At 52.0% G+C, this 23394-nt stretch overlaps 1 protein-coding gene across 3 annotated transcripts in view; it reads right to left on the bottom strand.

The window, feature by feature from the left end:
- The window catches only part of DNMT3A (DNA methyltransferase 3 alpha), a 112728-nt gene that overhangs the window by 30786 nt on the left and 58548 nt on the right, over nucleotides 1–23394 (bottom strand). For all 3 annotated transcript variants that reach the window (XM_015588190.2, XM_015588189.2, XM_015588191.2), the window contains exons 4-6: nucleotides 16485–16755; nucleotides 10382–10425; nucleotides 9797–9943 (exon numbers count right to left, since the gene is read on the bottom strand). In XM_015588190.2, the coding sequence (XP_015443676.1) occupies nucleotides 9797–9943; nucleotides 10382–10425; nucleotides 16485–16755 (462 nt within the window). The remainder of the gene's footprint in view (nucleotides 1–9796; nucleotides 9944–10381; nucleotides 10426–16484; nucleotides 16756–23394) is intronic.

Raw genomic sequence — 23394 nt, forward strand, 5'->3', positions numbered from 1 at the left:
AACTTCTCACTGACAGGAAGGCCTTTGAGGATCTGACCATCCTCCTTCGTAGCTTTATCTCTTTCTACACTTCCTCCCCAAGCCCCATGCCCTAGTTACCAGATCTCTTGCTGTTCCCTAAACCACCCAGAGGTTTCATGCCTCCTTCTCTTTGTCCTCAGTGGTTCCTTTCCTTGAAACGCCTTCCTCATGTATCCCTATTGGAATTCTCAAAGGACGCCTCCTCTAGGAAGCTCTCCGGGAGTCCTCAGAAATTCTCTGGCCCTCCTTTGTGCTCACCAGACTCTCGGTGACAGAAGCACAGAAGGAGCCCCATGCTCCACCTGACAAAGAGGCTGTTACGGTGGACACTGCACACATCCCCTCCTCCACTAGGCAGGGTGAGCCTCTGGCACCGTGTCCAAGTGTGTCCTCCAGCAACAGCACAGTGCTGTGTATATTCTGTAAGTACTGAATTCAAGTCTGTTAACTCCTGCATCTAGTGTATCGGCTCCTTAAAAGAGTCACAGAGTCCAGCCGACCACCCCATGTTTGACCATCCCAGGGGCCTCCTCCACAAACGGTCTGGTCTTCAAAATGAAGCAGAGAAAACATCGCCGTTAAATCTTTTCCATTGTCCGCCTCTTAGAAAGTGCTATGAGAATGCTTCTAAAAGTTGAACTAAATATGCAAGAAATCTTGAGACACTCTAGACTCCAAACTCCCAGATTTCTTGGGCCGCCTACCTGAGGATCCCACTCAAGGCCCTTCCCCACTGTCTCTGTCAGGCAAGCTCCTGTTCCGGGGGAAGCGGGGAGGCCTGCTCGATGTCTCTTCGGCAAGCCTTCCCGAAGTCCTGGGGCAGGACTAGGCAGTGGCTCCATGGTGGGATTCTGACTTTAAGCTTGTTTCTTTAGTGTCTAGAAAATGTTGTAATGAGTAGGTACCCAGACACTTTTGGTGTTATCTTAAACCCTGAGCCCACAGGATTTGCTCAGCGAAGGTTCGACAACTCTGAAATAATGAATGAATGAATGTGTGATTAATGGAGGGGGAGGTGGGGGGAAGGAGCAGTAAGGGGTGGATCTAGGCAGATGGTGACCAAAGCCAGAAGCAGGGATGTGGATTCCTGAGCTGAGGCAATGCTGCAGGAAGCTGTGTGTGTCAGAGGGTGGGCGCACTTTGCGACACCGCCTTCTTTAGTGTGAATTCAAGCCCTTCCCTCAGGCTGAGGCCTACTGTCTAAAGATGAGCATCGTGTTCCACCTTTCTGATCCAGGCATGAAACTGCCGCGGAGGAAATGGGGACGGTGGCAAAGAGGAAAGGAACGCTACACTCCAGCACCGAATGTGAATTCGATGAAAGCTTTTTTTGTTTGTTTTTTTAAGAAGTCTTATCAGGATGCTTTATGTTTGTGCCTCTAGGAGAGGCATATATGCGAGGTCAGATGATTCACTCAAATATTTAACTTAGAATTTATGCACAAGGTGGTATAGGATACAACAGTCCTCCCCCACCCCCAAATTATGAAATTCGTGAATTTCTGGGGTCATCTAGTCTATGTTTGTCACATTACAAATGAGGAAACTAACGTGCAGCAAGGAGAAAGGCCTCCTCAGGTTGATCGAGGGCAGAAGCTGAGACCCGAACCCAGGCCCCCGAACCTCCTTCCAGCATTCTTTTAATCCAGTCTCACAGTGTCAGACCTACGATCACGAGAAAACAGCAATCCAAGGGCAAGGGCTCAGGACCAAATGAGTGTGACGAGGGGACCAGTCCTGAGGGCTTTAAAGGCCCCCAAACCTGGCAAAGATGGAGTGGCCTGAACACCTGCAGCGGCTGAGGTGGGGAGAGGAGGCAGCTGGCTGGACAGCTGGGCCAGCTCCATCCCTTCCTTCTAACCCCATACTTCAGGAGAAGCCAAGACTGAAAACCAGGAAGACTCCGTTCTAGTTGAGTCATTTGGGTGCAAAACAGAAGAAGCGTGAGATCTGGAGCCCAGCTTTGCCCCAGCAACCTCTCCACAAGAATATCCAGGTGGCTCTTACCTACTTACCTAGGGGAATCTTAGTTTCCTAATAGTTCAATGGGGATAAAAATAGTTCTTATAGTAATTGTGGATCATATCTCTGTCAAATGAGAAAAATAATACAATTTAGGAATGAGTTTGATGGTCTTTATTCAAGGGAGAACAGTCCATGGATTGGGGGTAGTACATGCCTCACAAGCAGTGGAACATTCTTCCCAAGGGATTTCGGGCAAGAGTGAGTTTTACAGAGCATTAGAGGAGGCCGTGTGGACACAGGGCAGGGTTGGCCGGGACGTCAGGGACTTCCTTATAAGGCTAGCAGGTCTTATTTTCTAGAGTAAGGTAAGCTAGCCAAAGCTGAGTTGGAGCATGGTGATTGGTGTATTTTAAGCTTCCTTTACAGGTGTTTCCCGTGCGTGTGGGCTGACTTAGGCTGGGATTTGTGACATGGGCCAGGCCACTGGGGTGGCCTCTATTTCTTGGGCCCCAAAACACGAATTAACTTTATCATTGTTTAAAGATAGCGGTGAAAGTTAGTGCTCTTGGCACAGCGTCTGGTTTGCAGTAGGTGCTCAGTAAAGTCCTTCCCCTTTGGCTTAGTTCCAGCTTTGCTGTGGCAAGCTGCCAGACCCTAGGCAGGCTACTATGGCCCTCCCTCCCCAACGCTTGCTTTCTTACCACTAAAAAGTGGGGGCTGTTCTAAGAGCTTTTTCTCTCTGCTCCCAGATAAAGTGAACACTCCAGTGTGCAAACAGCCCATTCACTTAAGAGACAATACGGAGCCTCTGTGATGACAATTTCACAGCCTACCTGAAAGGCCAGCAGCCCTGGAAGTCACTACTGATTACGGGCTGTCACAGGAGTATCTTTAAAAGGTGTTTAGCCTTTGGCAAAGTATACTTGTCATGCCTGCTCCAAATGACATCATCTCTTTGAAGGCTGATGTTATTTTTGAGGCCACCCTGCAAAGGTTCAGGTTTTCATTAGTTTATATATGGTAAATGTCTGCTGGTCTGAATACCCCCAAACCGTTACATATATCCTTTGCAAATAATTTGGTTTTAGTCTTTAATTGCCTACTTTGGGTTGCTGTTTCTCATGTCTCCTGTACCAAAGCCCAGGAGATCACACTTAATTCATCCGTTCACAAAGCCCCCAGCTAATGCCCCCTACTTAGTAGGTACATAGTGATGGCTTATTAAATAGAATACGGCGCAGCAGGCGATGACCCTCTGGACATTCACAGGCTGTCCTTCCCAGGGCAGTCAGGAAGCACAGTCTGTTGAGACTGTGGGTTATAAAGCAAGAAGAAGCAACATTTGCTCAGCTCACAGAAGCAGCAGCGCAAATGGCCCATAAACATATGAAAAGATGTCCAACCTCACTTATTATCTGGGAAATGCCAATTAAAATCATAACAAGATACCGTTTTCCCACCCATTAGATTAGCAAAATATTGATGTTGGCAAAGGTGGGAGTCTTCTCATCTCGTTTATGGGAGCATAAATTGGCGCTGCCCTTTTTGGAGGGCAATTTGGCAGATTTTATGAAATGCAAAATACACGTTCCCTTCAACCCAGCATGTCTCTTTCTAGAGAAACACAGATGCACAAAGAGGCAAGACCAAGGATGTTCACTGCTGTAATGCTTATGCTGTAAAATACTGTAAACAACACAAATGCCCACCAAATAAAATCACAGTAATCCATATGGCGGAATATAACAGTCATTAAGTGGCTAGGTCGCCCAGATCACTGTAAATGAAGAACCAAGCTGTAAATGAAACTATGGTATGGTTCCACTTAAATAAAAAAAGAAAATTTAAAAAAAAAAAAAAAAGCGCAACCGTGAAGCAAAATTACATATTTACACACACACGTGGATGGATAGGAAAAAAAGAAGTGTCGTATATACACCAAACTGATAGCATCAGTACCTCTGGTGGAGGAATTAAAAAGAGGGAGGAGGGGTTTTTACAATAAGAATGTTATCTGTGTAAAACTTATATAATTTAAAATCATTTTTTAAAAAATAATTGAGATCCTATCACATGCTAGCCCTGTACTAGAAACTTTAAATGTTATGTATTACCTTATTAACCCCCAAAACTCTGAGATTAGAGTTATTTATTCATTCAGTAAACCTTTACCTAGTCCTTCGAATGCCAGCCTTGGGGGCAGAAGTGCTCAGAGTGCCTGCCCGGTGGGTAGAGGCAGAAAACAAACTGGTGAGTGCTGCTCTCATGGAGATAGACACAGCTGGGAGAGCAGAGTACAGCCAAGTCTAGCCACACTAGCTGGAGGGACCTGAGCCTGGGCAGTTTTAGTGATGCCTAAGGTGTGGTTAGGAGGCTGAGTCAGCATTGCACTCACCTCCAAAGGCACCCTTCTCTTCAGGAATGTGAAGCATTGTTAACTGCTGGGCAGCCTGCAGGGAGGGAAGGCGGGATAGTGTTTGCGGGGGGAGGGAAGGGGAGAAGAGACTATGATATTTGGACCACAGAGTATTTGTTATCATCGCTATTTAATATGCATTAAGCATCTAATAAGTGTAAGGATGTATGAGTCCCTCTCTTCAGGCTGGGAACCAGCAAAGACACCAGATCTAGATCAGCAAGACATGGTATCCTTGCCCCAAAGTAATTTAGAATCTGGTTGGGATGAAGAGATTACCGAGAGCGCCATAACATCACCGGGCTATAGCTGAGTCTAAAAACTGCCGTGACGCAAATGCAGTCTGCAGGCCCTGTGGCTGGGTAACCGTTCCAGCTGCACCCCTTTGCCTCACAGGGAGGCCCTGTGGCTGGGTAACCGCTCCAGCTGCACCCCTTTGCCTCACAGGGTCGAGGACCAATGAAGGAACACCTGTGAGGAGCCCTTGCCAGACCCAAAGAACTCCCTTGGGTCTTTTTGTTCTGCTCATTAGTAGAAAGAGGAGCCCAGGACTTGCCTTCCTTAGGGAGGGGCAGTTGCCTCACCTGCGCCTTGAGCCTCTCCTCACTCGGGCACAGAGGAGGCCCAGTGGGAACAGCAGGAGCACAGGGTAGAAAAGGGTCAGGGCACCACGTCACCCATGGGAGCCTGCCTACACAGGTCCCCTGGCCCTATGTTTTCCTCCAGGTACACCTGTTGGCACTCCCGGGAGCCAAGGGCTCGGGCCCTCAAGGTGGAAATCCAAGGGCTGAGCTCCCTGAGAAGGGGTCCCACATTCGCCAACCTCCCAACTGCTTAGCCAACCAACAGGTATTCATTGAGCCTGTTCTCTCTGCTCCATACCAGGTTGGACACAGTGGAAGAAGACATGATTAACCCATAAAAAATAGTGGAACATACTCTATGAAACTGAGTGCTAAATCCAATAATATTATCGATAAGGGCTACAGGGGTACAGAGAAGGGAAGAGGTCAGTGCAGGCTAGAGAAATCCTGAAGAGCTTCCTGGAGGAGGCAACAGCTCTTGGCCTCAAGCCTGAAGAATGGATAGGGAAAAGCAGAGCATGAACAAGAGTGAGGTGAAAGGAAGGAGCACGACAAGTAAAAAGGGGAGGCTGGTCCCTCGTATTAGAAAATGGAAGTGAAGTGGAGAGGGGCGATCATGGTCACAGTGAAGGTTGCAGCCTTGGGAAACAGCCAGGGGATTTCTGACATGATACAGGAGGAGACAGGGATCCACTGTAGGTTTTACAGCAGGACCCGGTCATGATTAAAGCAGAGCTTAATCTTTAAAAGGATTAGTAAGGAGGTGCAGAGAACAGGAGCTGGGGCAGGGAAGACAACAGCTTCCCAGCTCTAGCAGGAATTCCCACTTCTGCCTCCGGGAAGGGAGAAATGCTCCATTTTCCTCATTCGCTGACTTTAAATTTCATTCATTTTGTGATATTCTTTTTTAAAAATTGAATATGTTGGGGTGACGTTGGTTAATAAAATATAAATTTTCAGTGTACCATTCTATGACATCTGCATACTCAATTGTGTGTTCGTTCACCACTTGAAGTCTAGATCCCTCTGTTTTGTGACATTCTAAGTCTTACATTTTTGGGGGTGGGGAGGTAGGAAAGCCTGGGGAGGTAGGTTATCTCGGATAGACACAAAAGTAAAGAATAGGCCTCCCTCAGTAACTGTGGACTGACTGACAAGGGTGATCATGGGAAAAGGAAATTAAACTGAGGAAGTTTTGGAGGAAGGCAGCCCCACAGGTGGGGGGTGTGGACCAGGAAAGAGGCGGGCGCAGACCAGGGTCTGGCGGGAGCCCCATAGCAGGGCACACAAGCCCTCGGACCCTGCCTTGGCCTCACCTAACTGCCCAGCCACCTTCCTGCTGCTCTCAGCCCCCTATTCCCTGTGCTCCGCCTCCACGAACTTCCATTCCTGAGAAGGCCATGCCATCTGTGTTCTGCCTTGGAACCGATGCACATGCTGTACACATCTTCCCGCAATGCCCTTCCTCCCCCTTCCCTAACTTCAGTTCATCCTTCAAAAGCCAAAAGCCACCTCTTGCTGGTGTGTGGATGACCCCTTGGGGTGGTGCTCTTCCTGAGGTACCCCAAGCCCTCAGCCTATCCCGGGACAACTAAGAGTCCCCTAGGCTTCCAGGTGTCAGCTCAATAATGGTGTCTTGCAGGAATTTTTAAAAAGCAGATGTCTCATGCCAAGGTCAGGGAATGCTGGCTGGACCTTCAAGGGACAAAGCCTGAGAAACAGGAGGAGGGGAGACGCCATTTTGGGGAGGAGGGCAGGTCATAGGATCTAAGAGAGCACAGAAGTGGTAAGGGGATCAATACAGGCAGAAAGTGGGAGCAGAGATCTGGGGGTGCCGCAGTTGAGAGACAGAGGAGGCTGCAGTTGGAAGAAATGGGGAAAAAATCTCAGAAGAAAGGGTCAAATGCCAGAGAACCAAGACGAGATTGTGAAGGAAGAATTTCTTTACCCTTGGTAAGTCACCTAGAAAACAGGCCTGATGGCCACAGTTAAAACTCTTTAGTGTGAGGGGGACTTGGGAATCTTGAAAGGTACCTCTGTTTCGCAAATATCTTTGTTACCTGCAGCTACCCCTCCCCTAGCCACCCGGCAGAGCCCCAGAGGGGTAAGTGTGGTCTTTGGGACCAGGCCCCACGCGGCAGTAGGAAGCCTGAGTTCTAATCGCATTCCAGCCCATTCCCTGTGCGCTGCGTGAGCTTGTGGCCAGCGCACAACCCTGCAGTCCCAGACCCCTCGTCTGAAAATGAGGGGATCAACAGTTCTAATACTTGCACTGCAAGCCATGGAATTCTTTACAGACATCTTTGGTTATATCATATGAAAAAGGAACGATTTTACTAGCAGAAAACATATTTTGTTTGTAGGTCTGTACATCTCAAGTTGCACATACCTAAAATATTTTAATTTTAATTTTTTACTTATTTAAAGTTTTTTAGGTGAGGCAACATCGGTTGACCTCACAGATTGCAAGGACCTTGTCAGCTTACAATCCTTTATTTTTTATTTTTTTTACGCCTACAGCACCTGGTCTTCCTAGTAAAATATTTTAAATTAAATCAACTCAAGTTTTTCTGTTAATACTCATTGGTTACCTAGATTGGTTGGGGGTGGGGAAGCAAATACCAAAGGTTTAAGATTCTTCTAGAAAAGCTTCTGATGAATGTTGAAGCCCCATGATATGTTCATGGGGGTTCATTATACTACTCTTTCTACTTCTGTGGGTGTCCAAGAGGTTCATGAGTCTTTTTAAATTTTAGTAAAAAACTTAAAATGAGAGAATGTATCTATCATCTTAATTTTCCCCGCAAGTTGAGAAAAGATCTCCTTTTTCATTGCAAGTGAGGACAGGCCTCCATACTGCTTCTTCAAGGGGGCAGGGTTTGAGGATCACAGAATTTCTAGAAGCTCTTGCAGGTCTAAAAGTTATTAAGTCTAAGCCTCTGCCCCCAGGGCTACGGGAGGGCAGAGAAAGCACCATGCATAACAAGGGATTAAAAAGCGAAGCCCCACCCCTGGTTCCAGGGGTCCAGGAATGGGGCCATTGACTAGGTGGAAAGAATAGTCCCAGTTCTCAATTTCCATCCCAAAGACCACACTTAACGCTCAAGGTCAAGTCCCTCTCTTCTCCAGACCTGGACTGGCTGCCCCTTTTCCAAGCTCTTCTAGGAGCATAATCTCTGCCTTCCTGGATCCAGGAGGAACTGGAAACAATCAAGTTGCCAAATCCCCACCTCGTTTTGAACTTTCTCTAGAGTGAACTCTCACACCATGTAACAGGATACTGCCTTCCTCTGCAGGCCTGGGGTAAAGACTAGTGAGAGTGAGAGTGAAGTGCCCCAGGTGGTGGAAATTCACTGCATTTCCGCTCCCTTCCTGGTGCAGGCAGGTCAACGTGCCTTCTCCCCAGAATTCTGACTGCGGAGCAGCCCCGCCAGTCCTGCTTGGGTGGACCCATCTTCCCTTGGATTTTCGGTCTCCACTGCACGCCTTCCTCTCGCTGCTGGTGCCCCCCTCCACCCCGCAGGGGTTGGCTCCCACCCACCTCACGACCCCCACAGAAGCTTCTCTTAGAAAAGTCACCAGCTACCTCCACTTAGTCGGATGCAATGGGTACGTCTCAACAAATTCAGCTTCCACAGGGCTGGGCAGCCAGACAACTCTCATCAGAAAACCTCCTTCTCTCTGAGACCCCACTCGTCTTCCCTTGGCTTCCTCCTAGGCCCCCTCTCAGTCCCTGCTGCCTGCCACCCTTCCTCTCTACAAAGCCCTTAAATATTGGGGTTCCTGTGGATGCAGTCCCAGGACTTAGTCTCTGTCCCCACCCTCCAGGTGAGCTCATCAGTTTCCACAGGTTCTGCTCTAGATGCCCCTCCCACCTCTGTGTTAGCAGCCCACACCTCCCTCCATCCGGGTTCCAGGCACTTCAGAGCATCCCAGCTGGAACTCTCGATTCCCACACATCCCAAATCTGTTGTTCCTCACTAGTCTTCCCCATCCAAGAAAACGACACAACCATCACTGGGTGTTTTGGGGGTCTTCTTTGAGCCTTGTGTTCCCTCCCCTTCTCTACCCCTCTCATCCATCAGCAAACCCTACTGATTCTATCAGCATATATCCTGCATCTGTCCTCCGTCTCCACTGCTGCCCCTTTAATCTACATCAACTCATTCCTCTGTACGGAACCCTTCAATGGCTTCCCAGCGTACTCAGAATTAAACCAGCTTTTGGCCAGGACTTGCGAGGCCCTGTGTGATTGGACCCTTCTTATCTCTCAGGCTTGTCTGGCCCGACTTTCTCCCTTGCTCATTTTACTCTGAGCATACTGGTCTTTCATTTCGCCAAACAAGTCAGGGCCTTGCTTGCGCTGTTTCCTCCACCTAGAACATTCTCTCTCACCTGCATCTCACAGCCAGCTCTTCCATTCCTTCAGGACTCAACTTAAATGCCACTTCCTTCGAGAAGCCTCTCCTGACCACCCCACCCAGAGCAGGCCTCTCTTATCCTCTATTTCAGCCCGTTTACTTGTTTTCGGACATTGTCCCCCATCAGGATATCAACTCCATGAGGACAAGAATCATAGATGCACAGAGCCTAGTATACTGCCTGATACACGGGAAGTGTTCAATAACTATTTGTTGGAAGAACAAAGGAACCAGTCACTGCCTGGGGATTAGCAGTATGAGAGGTTAACCTGAATGGGAAACTTAGGCTCGGCCAGGGCCTGACGACAGCCTCAGGGGGTGGCTGAAGCTAACTTCTGGTCTTCCAATACCGTGGGACTGGCTGGGGCCCAGGCCAGAAGGCACCTCACCTCCCTTTTCCAGCGTGCCAGCCACTCGTCCCGCTTGCGCTTGCTGATGTAGTAGGGGTCCCCCGCCTGGAAGGTGAGCCGCGGCATGGGCCGCTGGCGGAGGCTGGACTCCCAGCCCAAGCCACCCCGAAGCCGGCCCCGGGAGCCCTAGGACAGAGACGACAGAGAGACCGGCATTAAGATGGGCACTGGCAGTCCCACTGCAGGGTGTGTTCCTCCTGGAGGGGAAACTGAGGAGGCGCCCACCTCAACTGGAGCCCAGGAGCTCTGACCCCTGGTCATCCCTGCACGTGCTGAGCAAGCCCCTGTCTGGGCTGGGGAAGTGAGCCATTGGGGTGGGGGTGACATGGACAGAAACCAGGAGGGGAGGTGCTTGGTCTCGGAGTGGGACCAGATGGCTGCCTTGGGGGACTTCCAACCTCCACACCCACTTCCTCTCCTCCTCACAGAGGGATGTATAAAGAAGGGGACAGGGGCCACCTCAAGCTCCCCTCACACACACTCGCCACGGCTGGTCAGAGCGGTGACTTTCTTCTCCTAGAATCAGGATCCACAGAGCCCCTGGGGGTTGAGGAAAACACTTGCCTCCATTTTCATGGACTCGATGTTGGTCTCCTTCTGTTCTTTGCCTGTGGAGAGGGAAGAACAAAGGGGACTGTCGCAGAGTTACGGGAGTGGCTCGGAGGCCCCACCTCGTTCCTGAGTTCCCTGCCATGGGGACAGGGGTTCTCCAACCAATTAGTTGTTCATATGTCAAACCTGATGGCCCACCATGTGCCAGGCACCATGCTGGCTCCAAGGACTCAGGGCACGGCCAGAGCAGAGAAGGGACTGGGCAGGGTTGGAGGCCCACATCTGGACGACAGAAAAGCCAGGGCTGTGGTTCTGGCCCATTGACTGTCTCAGGCACACAGAAGGGGTCATCTAGAAATTGCCCCACTCGGTTCCTCCCAGTCAACAGAGCTCCCTTCCCAGAGGAGGGGCCAGACTACACAGCTTCCCCTGGCCCTGGAATGGAGCATCTCCTTCCACGTGTGGGCCCTGGAGGGTGGGGAGAGGAACAGGGCGACTGCAGCAAGACTTCACCTCTATGGGACTGTTTCCTCCTCTGGAAAATAAAGATGCTAGAGATGATTTCTAAGGTCTTCCTGCAGTTCTCAATATTGTGCTTCTTATTAATGTCTGCCTCTGTACCCTATTCCCCACCCCATTCCCAGGTTCCTGAGCCCAGCCTTTATTCTAGAAGACCTGGATTCCAGCTGCCTTCATGTGACCTCTGTAACCTCTCCCAGCCTGTGTCCTCACCGAATCCCATAGATAACCCTTCTACAATCTTCGGGTTATTGGGAACATTAAGTGCCTAGAATGGGGCTTGGCATATAATAGGTGCTCAACCAACGTGAGTTTTGCTCCCCTTCCCTAAGGCGGCAGTTCCCTGCTCCTCCTCCCTGAAAGTCCTCACCTGGCTGGGATTCCGGTTCCTGGAAGGAAAGGCTCCTTCGGGGGGCAGAAGCCCCAGCAGCGCTGTCTTTAGGAGACCCTTATCCTCTCCCAGTCCTTCTCCTGGCCCCAGGCGGGAGGGCTGCCATATTCCTCCAGAACACTCCTGCCTCCTACCCTCAGGGTCCTCTTCTCTCAGATGCCCGTCCCAGGCCCAGCACAACCTGCAGCGGGCCGGCCCTGGCTGTGGGGTTGGGTTAATTATGCCTTCCTGAGCTTAACACAGGAGGGCTGGGAGAGGGAGCCCTCCCTCCTACCTGGGCCCCTGAATTCCCTTCTCTGAAGCCAAGAGTATTGAGCTTGGGCCCAAAGCAGGAAGGTCACTAAGGCTGGGGGAGGGGAGCAGCGGAGGGGGTCACAAAGAGCCAAAAACGGAAAAAACAGCCCCTACTTCATCTCCTGGCCCAGAAGCGGAAACCAGCCACAACACTAAAGGCCTCTGAATCCTCAGCGCCCAGAGGATGTTTTGGTCCCTCCCTCTCACGAAAGAAGACCTGGGGCTCTCGTCTGCGTCTGCACGCGTCTGTCCCAGGCACGGACCAAGGCGGTTCTGGGTTACAGAGACCTGGAGCCCTGGGAGAGGGAGAGGCAAGGCAAGCCCTGTGGGGGCACCCTGGATGCCTGGACACCAGGCACTGCACGTGTGTCATGCCACACCCGCCGGGCCGAGCTGGCTGCGGTGGGGCGCGGGAGAGGAAGCGCGTGAGTCCGTCGCGTGGGGTGCGCGCACGTGTATTCGCTGACGCTTTGTACAGACAGTTCTTTCAAGGTATGTTCTCGCCAGGACTTTCTCAGCCTCTTCATCCGTGTTTCCTATAGGCCCTCTCCTCTCACCACTGCCAGCTCCTCAAATTTTTCTCCGGCCTCCTAGAGCCGGGCTCCTCCTTCCACCAGCCAGGGGCCTCCCTACCCCTCCCTACCCCTCCCGGATCCCCAGCTCCTCTCCGACCTACAAGTTCTGCCCGACGAGGCTTTGCGCTGCCAGAAGGGGGCGCCCGCCCTCAGATCAGGCTGCACCTGGAGGTCCTTAGGACCTCAAACATTCCCTACCAGGGGCTGTCTGACGCATTTGTCCGTGGCATTGATCTATGGGAAATAATTCATTCATTTGAATGAAAGAAAATCAGCGCTGAAAGAAATTGTTAGGATGATGGAGTATTCCCCCAGCCCTTAGATTTTGCCGATGGGGAAACTGAGGCTCGGGAATTGGAGCGACTTACCAGAACTGAGAAGACAGCTCACTTTATACTGCACCACCTTGACGTTCCCCTTTTCCCATTCCCTGGCCCCCATGAGCCTCCAAATGGAATTACTTTTCTCTGTGTAGTTTCTAACTGCCGTCTTTCTGGAATTTTCTAGCTGTCAGACTGCGCGCATGCTCACTTGAGTGATATCGCACACACACTTGGGCAAGCAAAGCAACAAACCAAGCTGCCTCAGATTGCTGCATTTGTCCTGAGTGGAGGAGGGTCAGCTGCTCTCTCAACACTCCCTCTGCAGGCCATCTGCTCCTGGCCCAGACCCAGGTCACAGGCTGGGCCAGATGCCTGTGTGCCCCCCCAGGGTGGCCCTGACAGGCTTGGACATGACCCTAGGGCTCTCAGGTCCTGGAGACAGCGGCGGCCAGGGTGCCTCTAACATCTGTTGGTCTGAGACTATACTCAGTGGGGGCCTCCCAAAAATCCCTTTGAAATGAACCTAAATCTCAATGACAGGGCCGAGGTCAGGATGCCCGAGAGGGCAGCCATTAGCCCAGTACTGGGTGCTCAGTCTGAGGAGAGAGCAGCTCCTGGTCCTTTACAGGTTGTGTCATCTTGGAGAGGTAACCTAACCTCTCTGAACCCTTGGTCTCCACACATGAAAAATAGAGATGAAAGAGTCCTCCTCACATGATCACAAAGATTAAAGAAGGGGACACACAAAGAGCAGGGCTTCTCAAACTTTAATACGCAGTGAAATCATGAGGATTGCTTTATCATGTAGATTCTAATTCAGCAGGTCCAGGGTAGGGCCTGAGAGTCTGCACTCCTAACTTGTCAGGTGATGCCAGCTGTTGTGTGAACCATTTTGAGTAGTGAGGATACAGAACTCTCAGTAAAAGAAAAGCACTCTACCATCGTTACTGTTAGCATCATGATGGCGTTAATGCTAGGAGTGTGAGAGCCTTCCCAAGGCCACCACCTGCCTGTCCAGGTGGCTCTTGTCCTGATTACTCATCATCTCCCCTATTCCTCCTTCTTTCTCCTGGCCGTTCTGTCAGGATCCGGGGCTCCTACAGTGCACACAGGAGGGTGCCCAGGCCACGGGAACACCGCCTTAAAGTCCTCCATTTGTCCTGTACAGGACCTAATGAAAGGAGTTCCAGGAGAGAGGTTCTTACAACCTCAGATGTTCCCTACTGGGGACCCTTTGTGGCATTCGATCTATGGGAAACTGTAGATCAGATAGAGTCCCCTGAAAACAGACCTAGAATGGGGGGAAGTGAAAGGAGACCATAGCCAAGTCACTTCCTCCCTGGGGCCTTATTTTCCTTCCTTCTGGGAACCAAACAGCTGAGTACGTGTTCTATATGGCTGACTGCTAGAACGGTGGCCAAGACTCCAGTAGGCACTGCCCGCCCCTCCACGTAACGCCTCACCAGTCTCAGCGTTGGGCAGCTCACAGCAGCCTTCAGGGATTCCCACCAGCTCTGACCTCCACTAGCATCTCTACTGCCTGGACTGCTGCGGCCACACAGGAGTGCTCTGAGGCCAGATTTTGAAGATCAAGGAGACTTGGAGTGTTTTTGCCTGCCATGCTCAGCACTAAGATTCTGAGGAAGATCCACCCAAAGCAGGAGTCACCCTTGAACCTCGTTCCCTTTTCTCCTCATGTCCTCAGCACTCGTCCATCTCTCTCCACCTCTGCTGCCACCTTGCTCATCAGAGCCACCCTCCTCTCCTCGACAGACACCTGCAGCAGCTCCTAACTGCTCATCCTGCCTCCTGGCCCCATTCCAGATGGCAAAGTGATCTTTCAAAATGCAAAGCACATCATGTCCCTCCCTGGATGAGCAGGCTCAAAGCCTGCTCTGGCTCTCCCCTCATCTCGCACCCTTCTCCCTTCCTCTCTCCACTCTGGCCTTATGGAATTTTGTCAGTCTCTGCGTACCCTGCTCCCTCACCTCTTCTCACTCCCTCCCTGCACACCCCCCTCACCTGGTGAACCCTGGCTCATCCTTCGGCTTAGAGGTAATAGCCCAGGCCAGCCCGATTCCTCTGTTATAGTTCCTCATAGAATCATGTTCATTTTCCCATAGAGAACTTATCTCTGTGTATAATCGCACACTTTTCAGTGTGAATTTCCCATTAATGTCTGTCTCTCCAGCTGACTGTGAGGCCCTTGAGGGCAGGAACCAGGTTTGTGTTTATGAGGGTTTCCCTAGAGCCTTTGGCACAGACCAAAGCAGTGTTTAACCAACACCTGTTGACCGAATGAAGAAGGAGCTCCTGAGAACAAACAGAAATGTATACGGGAAAATCCCAAACTGAAAGCAAACCCTCCAGGGTGAAGAGCAGCCTTGGAGTTGTGGCTCCATCCCGCCAGCCAGGAAGGACTGCCCGGACCCTGGGCAGCAGCTGGCTGCCAGTGACGGTGGGCTCCCAGGAATCTGGGAGTCAGCCAAGACCTGCCCCTGGGGACCAGTACATTGGGTGGGAAAGGCTGACAGGTTCTGCTCCTGCACGCCTGGCCTTTTTAACAGGACGGGTAGTATCTGCTCCCTTTCCTCCTCTGTTTTACTCCACTCAGGTCCCTTGAACACTCCCATCGAGGGTCAGGACACATCCCAGAAGACGCTCGGGTGAGGCTAGGAGCCCTAGACAGCTCAGGGCCAAGCCACCCAAGTTCCACTGCAGAATAAAAGGGGAGAGAGGAAAGGTCCACCGACTCGACTCTGAAGCCAGAGACTAGGATGGAATAAACCCTGGATCTGCCACTTATGGGCTCGGGGTTGCTGAGCAAGTCACTTCATCTCATGAAGCCTCCGTTTTTTTCTGCCTTACGATGAGGATAATAACACCTCTTGAAGAAGATTGTTTGAAGGAGTAAAACAGTGAACACAGAGTACCCCAGAAAGCGCTTTGCACATAGCGGGAGCATCATAAATATTTTCAGTTGAATAATAAATGCACGAAAGGTATTTTTAAATAAAATTTGGAAATCTCTTTTCTGGAGATGCTCTCAATTCTGCATGAATATTAGGTTTGGATCCATGCAAAATGAGTTATGCCAATTAATCAATTTACTCATTCCATCATACACACTTGGAAGGAAGACTTTTTTGAAATTAAAATGCACATATGTAAAACAACCTGGCAGGGCCCTGGGAGGATCAAATGTGATAATGTATGAGAAAGTGCTTTGTAAACTGTGAAGCCCTGTACAAATGCTAGTTGTGCTCATTACTAACATGTTTACAGCTCGGTTGGCCCTGAAATGTTGGCTTAACCTGAAAGAGAAAAGTGGGCAACTTTCCAGGACTCCAGGGCTAGGCCAAGAAGTCCCCAGAGGAAGAGGCCTGGGCTGGGCGGTGCACCAGCCACGTGCCCCTCCCCCACCCCATCTGTCACAACTAAAGTTGAGTCCAGTCAACTAAACCATGGTGGGCTCAGGACAGGTGTGCTGAGGACAGCTCCGTGGGCTTTTAACGCCCACAAGGGCATCTGCTGCCCTTGGGCATCCAGGCCAGGGGCTTCAAGCACAGTGACCCCTGAGAGCCGCAGGTCTTGGGGAAGAGTAAGCAGGCCAGGTGGGGACGGAGGGAAACTGAAGTGCCCGACCAGCCTGGGGGTGGAGGTGTAGGGGAAGGGGACAGCCTCCATCCCAGTCCATAAACCGTTGGCATTCTGCAAACCCACTGTTGCCAGATCTAGCTTTTTTTCATGAAAAGCCAAAACTCCAGATTTTTATATGAGATGTCTTGATTTTTAAGTATTAGCAACTAATTTTTTTTAATGTTTAAAACACTACATGAGCCAAATAAAACTTAAGTGTAGGCTGCATCCAATCAGTAGCCTCCAGGGCACGGCCTGGGCAAGGAGACCTTCAGCCACCATGCCCAGCCCAGGCCTTCAGGGACCGGCTAGGCCCCACATCTCCAACCCTCAGGCGAGCCCACAAGAAGCTGCCCCTTGAGCCCGGGACTCACCCTCTTCCGCGGGGGCTCCTCGGCCATCCTTGGGGGTGCAGCAGCCATTCTCCACGGCTCTGGAGGCTTCAGGTGGGGTCTCGGCTGCACCCTCTCCCTCTGCTGGGGCCCCGCCCTTCTGACCCCCAGCAGGGCTCCCCTCCTCTGGCTGAGGCTCACTCCGCTTCTCCAAGTCCCCATTGGGTAACAGCTCTGCGGGGCCAGAGTCCTGGGCCATGGATGGGGACTTGGAGGTCACCGCAGGGTCCTTCGGCGTGTCACTGCTTTCCACCTGGAAAGATGAAGAAAGAAACATGGGAGAGGGTCCACCCGCGGCCTCGGCCTCTTTTGGGTCACTGACTCCTCTGATGAAAGTTACGAACTATGTCTGGAAAATTGTGTTCACATAAACATTCATGCAATTTTGCGTGACGTCCATACACTCACGATTTCACTCTCAGTTTCGAGGGGCTCGTGGGCCTGACCCCCTGAAGTCAAGGGGTCTAAGGACTCCAGCTTAGGAAATGGGAGAAGAATCCAGCCAGGTTTGCCAGCCTGGTTCCACTGCCCAGCCGAACCCGCAGCACACTCACTGCGGTGACATTGGGCTTCTCAGCCTTCTGCAGCCCCTGTGAAAAACAATACCCTCACTTCTAATCAGAAGATCCTAGTAATCCCTGGGCTGATCTGACTTCTGTTTCAGAGCCCTCCTAGCTTTCCTCTTGGTCTCTCAAGGTCCAGACACAAATAGTGACTAGCCGTGGGAGTGTGAGGGTCAAAAGAGGTCCCCTTTGCCTCAGCTCTGGCCCCTACGGGTTCTCCCAGGCGCTCAGACCCCAGGAAAGCCAAGGCGGCGGCAAGCAGTTTGCAGTCTGTGCAGTATGCTTTCCCTCACACATGGTCCCAGGTTCCCCCTCCGAAAGGAAACATATTGCTTTGTCCCCTAAGAGCTGAATTTGCTCCAAGAATCACATCAAGAGCCATCATAACTGTCCCTCACAAATATCACTGCGTGGTGGGCAAAGTTCCTTCTCACCCATTACGCCTTTAAGGGCCACTCAGGCTCCCTGGGAGGCTCTCAGAACATATCGTGATTTGCTCTAGGGTGCACACTTTGTGAGTGTCGTGAGACCCTGGAGACTACTTTGTCCTTGGCTACCTGGGGGCAAGCAGGGCTGGGACATCTCAGAAAGAAAGGAAGTGTCCACTTGGGGCAGAGGAGGCAAGCGTCCCCTGTGCTCGGCACTCTGCTACACCCACAGGCACCGGGCTGCCCTCAGCAACCCTGACCCCTGGCTCCACCTACAGAATCCTGCCCCAAGAAGGGCCGGGCAGTATCAGCTCAGCAAACACTCTGTTGGCCTGCGACCTCCCCTAAGGCACGACCCAAGAGGGCACCTCCCCACCTGTAGGGATGACTAGGCTAGACCAACGGAGGTGTTTTCCTTCTTCTTACATCTTTTTTTTCCTACTTATAAAAGTCAGACACATATATTAAAAAAATTCAAACGACACAAACATGAGTGTGTCAAAAGGTTTAAGCTCCTATTTCAACTCCCTACGGTTTGGCAAGTATCTTTTCTAGACTTTTTTTCTATGCCCCTAGCATCACGTGTAAGTTCCATGTTTATACATATGTATTCACACATACATCCAGATCCAGAAACTTTTTTTCTAAAAGCATATCGTCTACTCATACCTTTCTGCCACTTGCTTCTTCACCTAATAAGCAGAGCGGCCATCTCTCCATCCCTATGCATATGAATCTGTCTGATTCTGTCACAGCGGCTCAACACTCTATCGAGTGGATGCTCCAGAATTATTCACACAGTCCCCTAATGGTGGCCCTTTGGGCTGATTTGCTTTTTGCTGCAGTGAACCCTTGCGCTTGGAGCTCTGTGGATTTTCTGTAGACCGGAGTCCCAGAGGTGGACTGACTGGAGTAGAGGGCCTGTGCATCTGAGAAGTAGAAACGGCCAAATTCCCTCCAAAGAGTTGTACCCCTCGAGCGCACCCTGACCACCTGAGAGAGCACTGGTTTCCCCAGGCCTTCCCCACACGGCCCAGCAATCTCCAAGACTGCTTCTGCTCCAAGGATCTCTGACATCAACTCTGAGTCCGTTGCTGTCTGGTGAGCCCCCCACCCTCCACCACTCCAGAGGTAGCAACTAGAGACGAGGGCCTTGCGGGGGCGGGGAAATCCAAAAATAAAAACCAGAACAAAACCAGACTCTTCCCTGGACGAGGCTGTGGGTACACGGAGCGGCATGAGGACTAGCAGAGAGAACTCCAGGACCCTTGCCAAGCTGTTCGCCTGGCTGCATGGGGGTGGCCTGGGGCGGGCCTTCTTCCAGGAAGAGAACCTCTCATGGAAAGCTGCAAATGTCTGTCGTCCCCGTCCCCACAGCTGGGGGTGGGGGAGGCTGCAGCAAGAAGAAGAGGAGGCCTCCAGCGGAATCAAGAATTCCTCCACTAGGCTCGGGCACTGAGGGTCCAAGCCAGCAGAGCCAGGAGGTCAAACAGGAATGCAAGTGGGGCAAGAAGGCCCTGTCTCCCTCCTCAGCTGCCACCCCCACGTGCCGGGACCCACCCACCCACTCTGCCCAGGACTCAGACGGTCTTTCCCACCTCCCTATTCAAACCGGCAGGGCTTCCTGGCCTAGAATGTCCCTACCTGGTGTAAATCCTCTTACCCCTCAAGGCCTGGAGAGTGGGGCATGCCTGGGCCCCCACAGCCACCCGCAGGTCTGGCTGCACCAGGCATGGACAGAGCCCCAAACGTGGCACTCCCAGGGAGGTGGATGTGGTGTCCCCCTGGCCAACTCAGGCTAAGAAGTTTAGGTCAGAGCCAATCTCTTACCATGGCCGTGTCCTCCTTTCCTCTAGCCACTTGCTGCCCCACAGACAATTCAAGCTCCTGCCCCCACAAAGCTGCTCGAGACGACTCCGCCGTAATTCACTTCCTGCCTGGGGACCACACGGCCTCCTCTCACCCTGGGACTCACTTCCTGTTGACTGTCAGCTCCATAGCGTAGACAACCAGGAGTACCTGCTCTGAGACCCAGCAAACTTCAGGGTCCCAAGCCACACTAATCAAGCTCCCCTCCCAGGCCAGGCCTGGAGGACCACCGTCTGAAGCAGTGACACACCATCCTTCCAGAGGTGGGCAGATAAGCGGGAAGGGGAGTAGCATTCTGCACAGCTCCAGCTCCAAGATTAGCTCAGCGGGCCGAAATCCCCCTGAGCCTGTCAGTCCTCATCCCCCTTACTTCCCAGCCAGGCCATTCTCCATTGCCTGTCCTCTCTGGTCCTGCATGTGTTTGAGTCAACAAAAGCTCTGGGATTAGGGAGAGTTGCTGACTGCTGTCCTAGAACCCTTGATACAGCTTACCATCAAGAACCTACCCTGAGCCCCTGGGGCCCAGGGTAAGTGGGCTGGTCAAATCCACTTATAAGAAACTACCAAGAGGGAAGAAGGAGGTCCACAGGCAAATGGACTGAAGTGACTCTCCAAATCTCTGGGGAGGAGCTGGGTGCTCCCTAAAAGGGGCATCTCAGGTGAGAGGAACAGCAGAATCCACACCTGGAAGCTACTGGGAGACACTGCCCCAGCCAGGCCTGCACCTTCTGCCCCACCTCTATGTCTTCCTCAAAGCTCCCTCCTCTCTTCTCCACTGTCACCATTAGCCTGTGCCTCTTGGAGGCAGGGGCTTTATCTGCTTAGATTCAGCATGGAGTAGGACACCTGGCAGGTGCTCAATATTTCTAATTGCTTCCTTCCTCTGAAAGATTAGGTTAAGAGAACATCCTGCTCACACACTTAGAGAGAGTTTCAACTTTGTTGCATGTCAGCTGTAACTGTTAAAAATTCTGTTTTTGTTTGCTTTTATTTTTACAGTTGCCTTGAAAGGAGATACAGCACACCCTGAGACACTGGTTTTGCTTATGGGGAGAAGGAGTAGCAGCAGAAGCCCCTGGCCCTTTTAAGAAGGCACCACCAGCTGCTGTAGGTGACAATTTCAACTTCCTCTGCTTCTCATCTGGGAGGATGGGGGGAGGGGAGTGGGCAGGAGGTGGGAGAGTGGAAATGGCAGCAGTGAGCACCCTCACTTCTCTGCCCTTGCATGCAGGCGACGGATTTGAGCGAAGCTTGATCCTATCGCCCACTGCACCTAGCCACGCCCACTACGCCATGCTCTGGATCTTCAAACCCTGCTCGCCACTCCCTGGGGGCCCTCAGCATGTGTTGGCCTTTGCCTGCCTTCCAGGCAAGACCCTTCCACCCTGGGACAGCTGCCTCCTCCATCTCTGTTGCTCTGCTGCCGACTACAGCTAGGGAGGTTTTGCCCCCAGAAGGCATTTGGCAATGTGTCTGAGACATTTTGAGTTGTCACGTTGGGGTGGGGCGGACTGCTGGCTTCTTGTAGGTCAGGGCCAGGGATGCTGCTAAGCAACCTACAAAATACAAGATGGTGCCCACGACGAAGAATTCTTTTATTCAGCCCATAATGTCAATGTCAAAATATGCTGTTGTTGAAAAATCCTGGGCTGAGGGTAGGACCACTGACCAGGAACTGCCTTTTTTTCTAAGGACCATTAAAAAAAATACAATTTTTTTAAATATTGAGGTAAAATACACATAACCTAAAATTTACCATTTTAACCATTTTCAAGTGTACAATTCAGTGACATTAAGTACATTCACACTGTTGTACAACCATCACCATTATCCATCTTCAGAAATTCTCATTGTCCCAGACGAAACTCTGTACCCATTAACAGACTCCCAACCCCTCTGCCCCTAGTCCCTAGTAACCATTACTCCACTGTCGTAAAGTCCACCTGCCTATCTCTCTGTAATGGTTACTAGGGACTAGGGGCAGAGGGGGTGGGAGTCTGTTAATGGGTACAGAGTTTCGTCTGGGACAATGAGAATTTCTGAAGATGGATAATGTCTGTCTCTCTCTTACACACACATCCACACGCACACACCAACCTGGAAGGGCTCTGTGCTCGGCCCTGGTCTTTGGACCCCTTAGCCTCGGCCCGTCCTCAGCTCCCAAAGCCCCAGGGCGGGCGGCAGGCTGCTGGTCTCGGCCTGGCCCTCAGTAGTGGGGGTAAAGTCCGCTCCCATGCTGCTGCGTCCCCCAGCCCGCTGCATACCTCGGCTGTTTACAGAACGCGTTCACACCCAATCTCATTATAGAACTGCTCACTGCTGTACCTGATTGTTTGTTTACTGTGTGTCTCCCTCCTAGACCATGAACTGTGCCTTATTTATCTTTTCATTTCTCTCCCTTTGTACCACTCCTTCTACAGCTCCTGAGTACTAAGCATAGGGCCCAGCATAAATATGCCTATATGATTAATAAATTTAATTATCATGATTATCCTGATGGGTAGTGTTACCCTCACTTTCCCGAGGGCAAAGGCTCCAAGGCTTGCCTCACGTCACACACCTTCTAAGTGGGAAAGCTTCCAGAATGACCCAGGTCCAGGACAGGCATTTGAAAGCCGGCTCCCACTGAGGTCAGAGTCTCCGGAAAAGCCCAACTTCAAGTCCCAGGGGTTCTGAGGAGGAAAGAGGCTTTGATGGGCCTGAGCAGGGCCAGGGAAGGCTTCCGACCGTTTCCCTGGCAGCGGTCACCACAAGGAAGAGCCAGCGGCAAAGCAAGAAGGAGGCTTCTACGGTGAACCTGTCCAGGCCGAAGCCGGCCCCCTGGCCCTCTGTCCCCACGGCCTTTGCTGCAAGTCTGGAGCAGACCCCAGAAATCCCACCTCTCCCTAATACATGAGACCTCGTCTCCCAATGTAGCCAGAATTCAGAAGCTCCAAAGAGGGAAGCGATTTTTGAGAGGTCCTTTGCTATAGTTATAATATTTACACGCAAAAAATTAAAACCTGGCGAGTAAGAGGTGAGGGAAACAACACAAGGGAGATGGAGCCCAGGTGTCAGTGAGCACAGGAGCCTATTCACCGGGGGCTGTGAGGCTCACCTCGGCCAAGGCATGGAGGGGAAGCCCCAGGGCCCCTGGAGGTCCCTGGAGGTAGGAGCCAGGGCTGGCTCTGGGCACCTGGCTTGTCCTCCACTCTAGCGCCAGGGGCTGCGGCTGGAAGGCTCTTCTCCCCCTGACCCCCGGCAGCTCTGTGGAGGGGCAGCAGATGCAGGGACAGCCCCTCCTTCACCCCTCCTCAGCCTCACCTCACCCTCCCTGGCCTCCCTCACGTTACTGCCATTGTGCCTTTAAGGCCCTTGGCAGCGTTCAACTCCGCGCCAGCCGGGAACCTTGGCACCACGCCAGCATCAGCGTCTTGATTAGACACACAATCACACGCACAGACACACAAGGTTGTGCGCCACCACCCAGAGACACCAGCCCGCCACAGGACCAAGATGCCACAGAGTGATGTCAACAAACACACACACGGTCCCCCTGCACTCACACCCACAGCTCATTCCAGCTCCTCAGCTCCTGCAGGCCCACCCCCCACCCACGCCTGGATTTTCCCAGGTTGACTCTAGTTTCAGGAAACAGCCACACAGTCCACTTAAGCAGGGCGGCCCGGCCCCCGCCGTGTTGGCACTGGGCCCTGGCTGTCCCCTCTCCTCCGCTCCAGGCCTTCCTGCAGCCCCTTCCCCTGGCAGCCTTCTTATCTGATTGGCTGGAAGTGGCCTTGAGGCAGGGAGAGCCAGAGAGGTCCACCCCACACTCACTCCCAAGAAGGGTCCCAAATGCCTCCCTACTCTGCCTTCCTGGGGTGGATGGAGCCAGGCTCCAAGACTTTGGAACTGAGGGCCTAACCCCTCCAATTCCCTTCTCCCTAGTAGAGCGGCTAAAAGAGCCACCAGTGGGGTCAAGGGACGGCAGGACCAGAGGCCAAAGAGGGCCAGCTCTGGAAAGTCTGGCCCAGTCTGGTCACCCACCTCTAG

Source organism: Pteropus alecto, unplaced genomic scaffold (genome assembly GCF_000325575.1).
Source record: "Pteropus alecto unplaced genomic scaffold, ASM32557v1 scaffold61, whole genome shotgun sequence".
Lineage (NCBI taxonomy): Eukaryota > Metazoa > Chordata > Mammalia > Chiroptera > Pteropodidae > Pteropus > Pteropus alecto.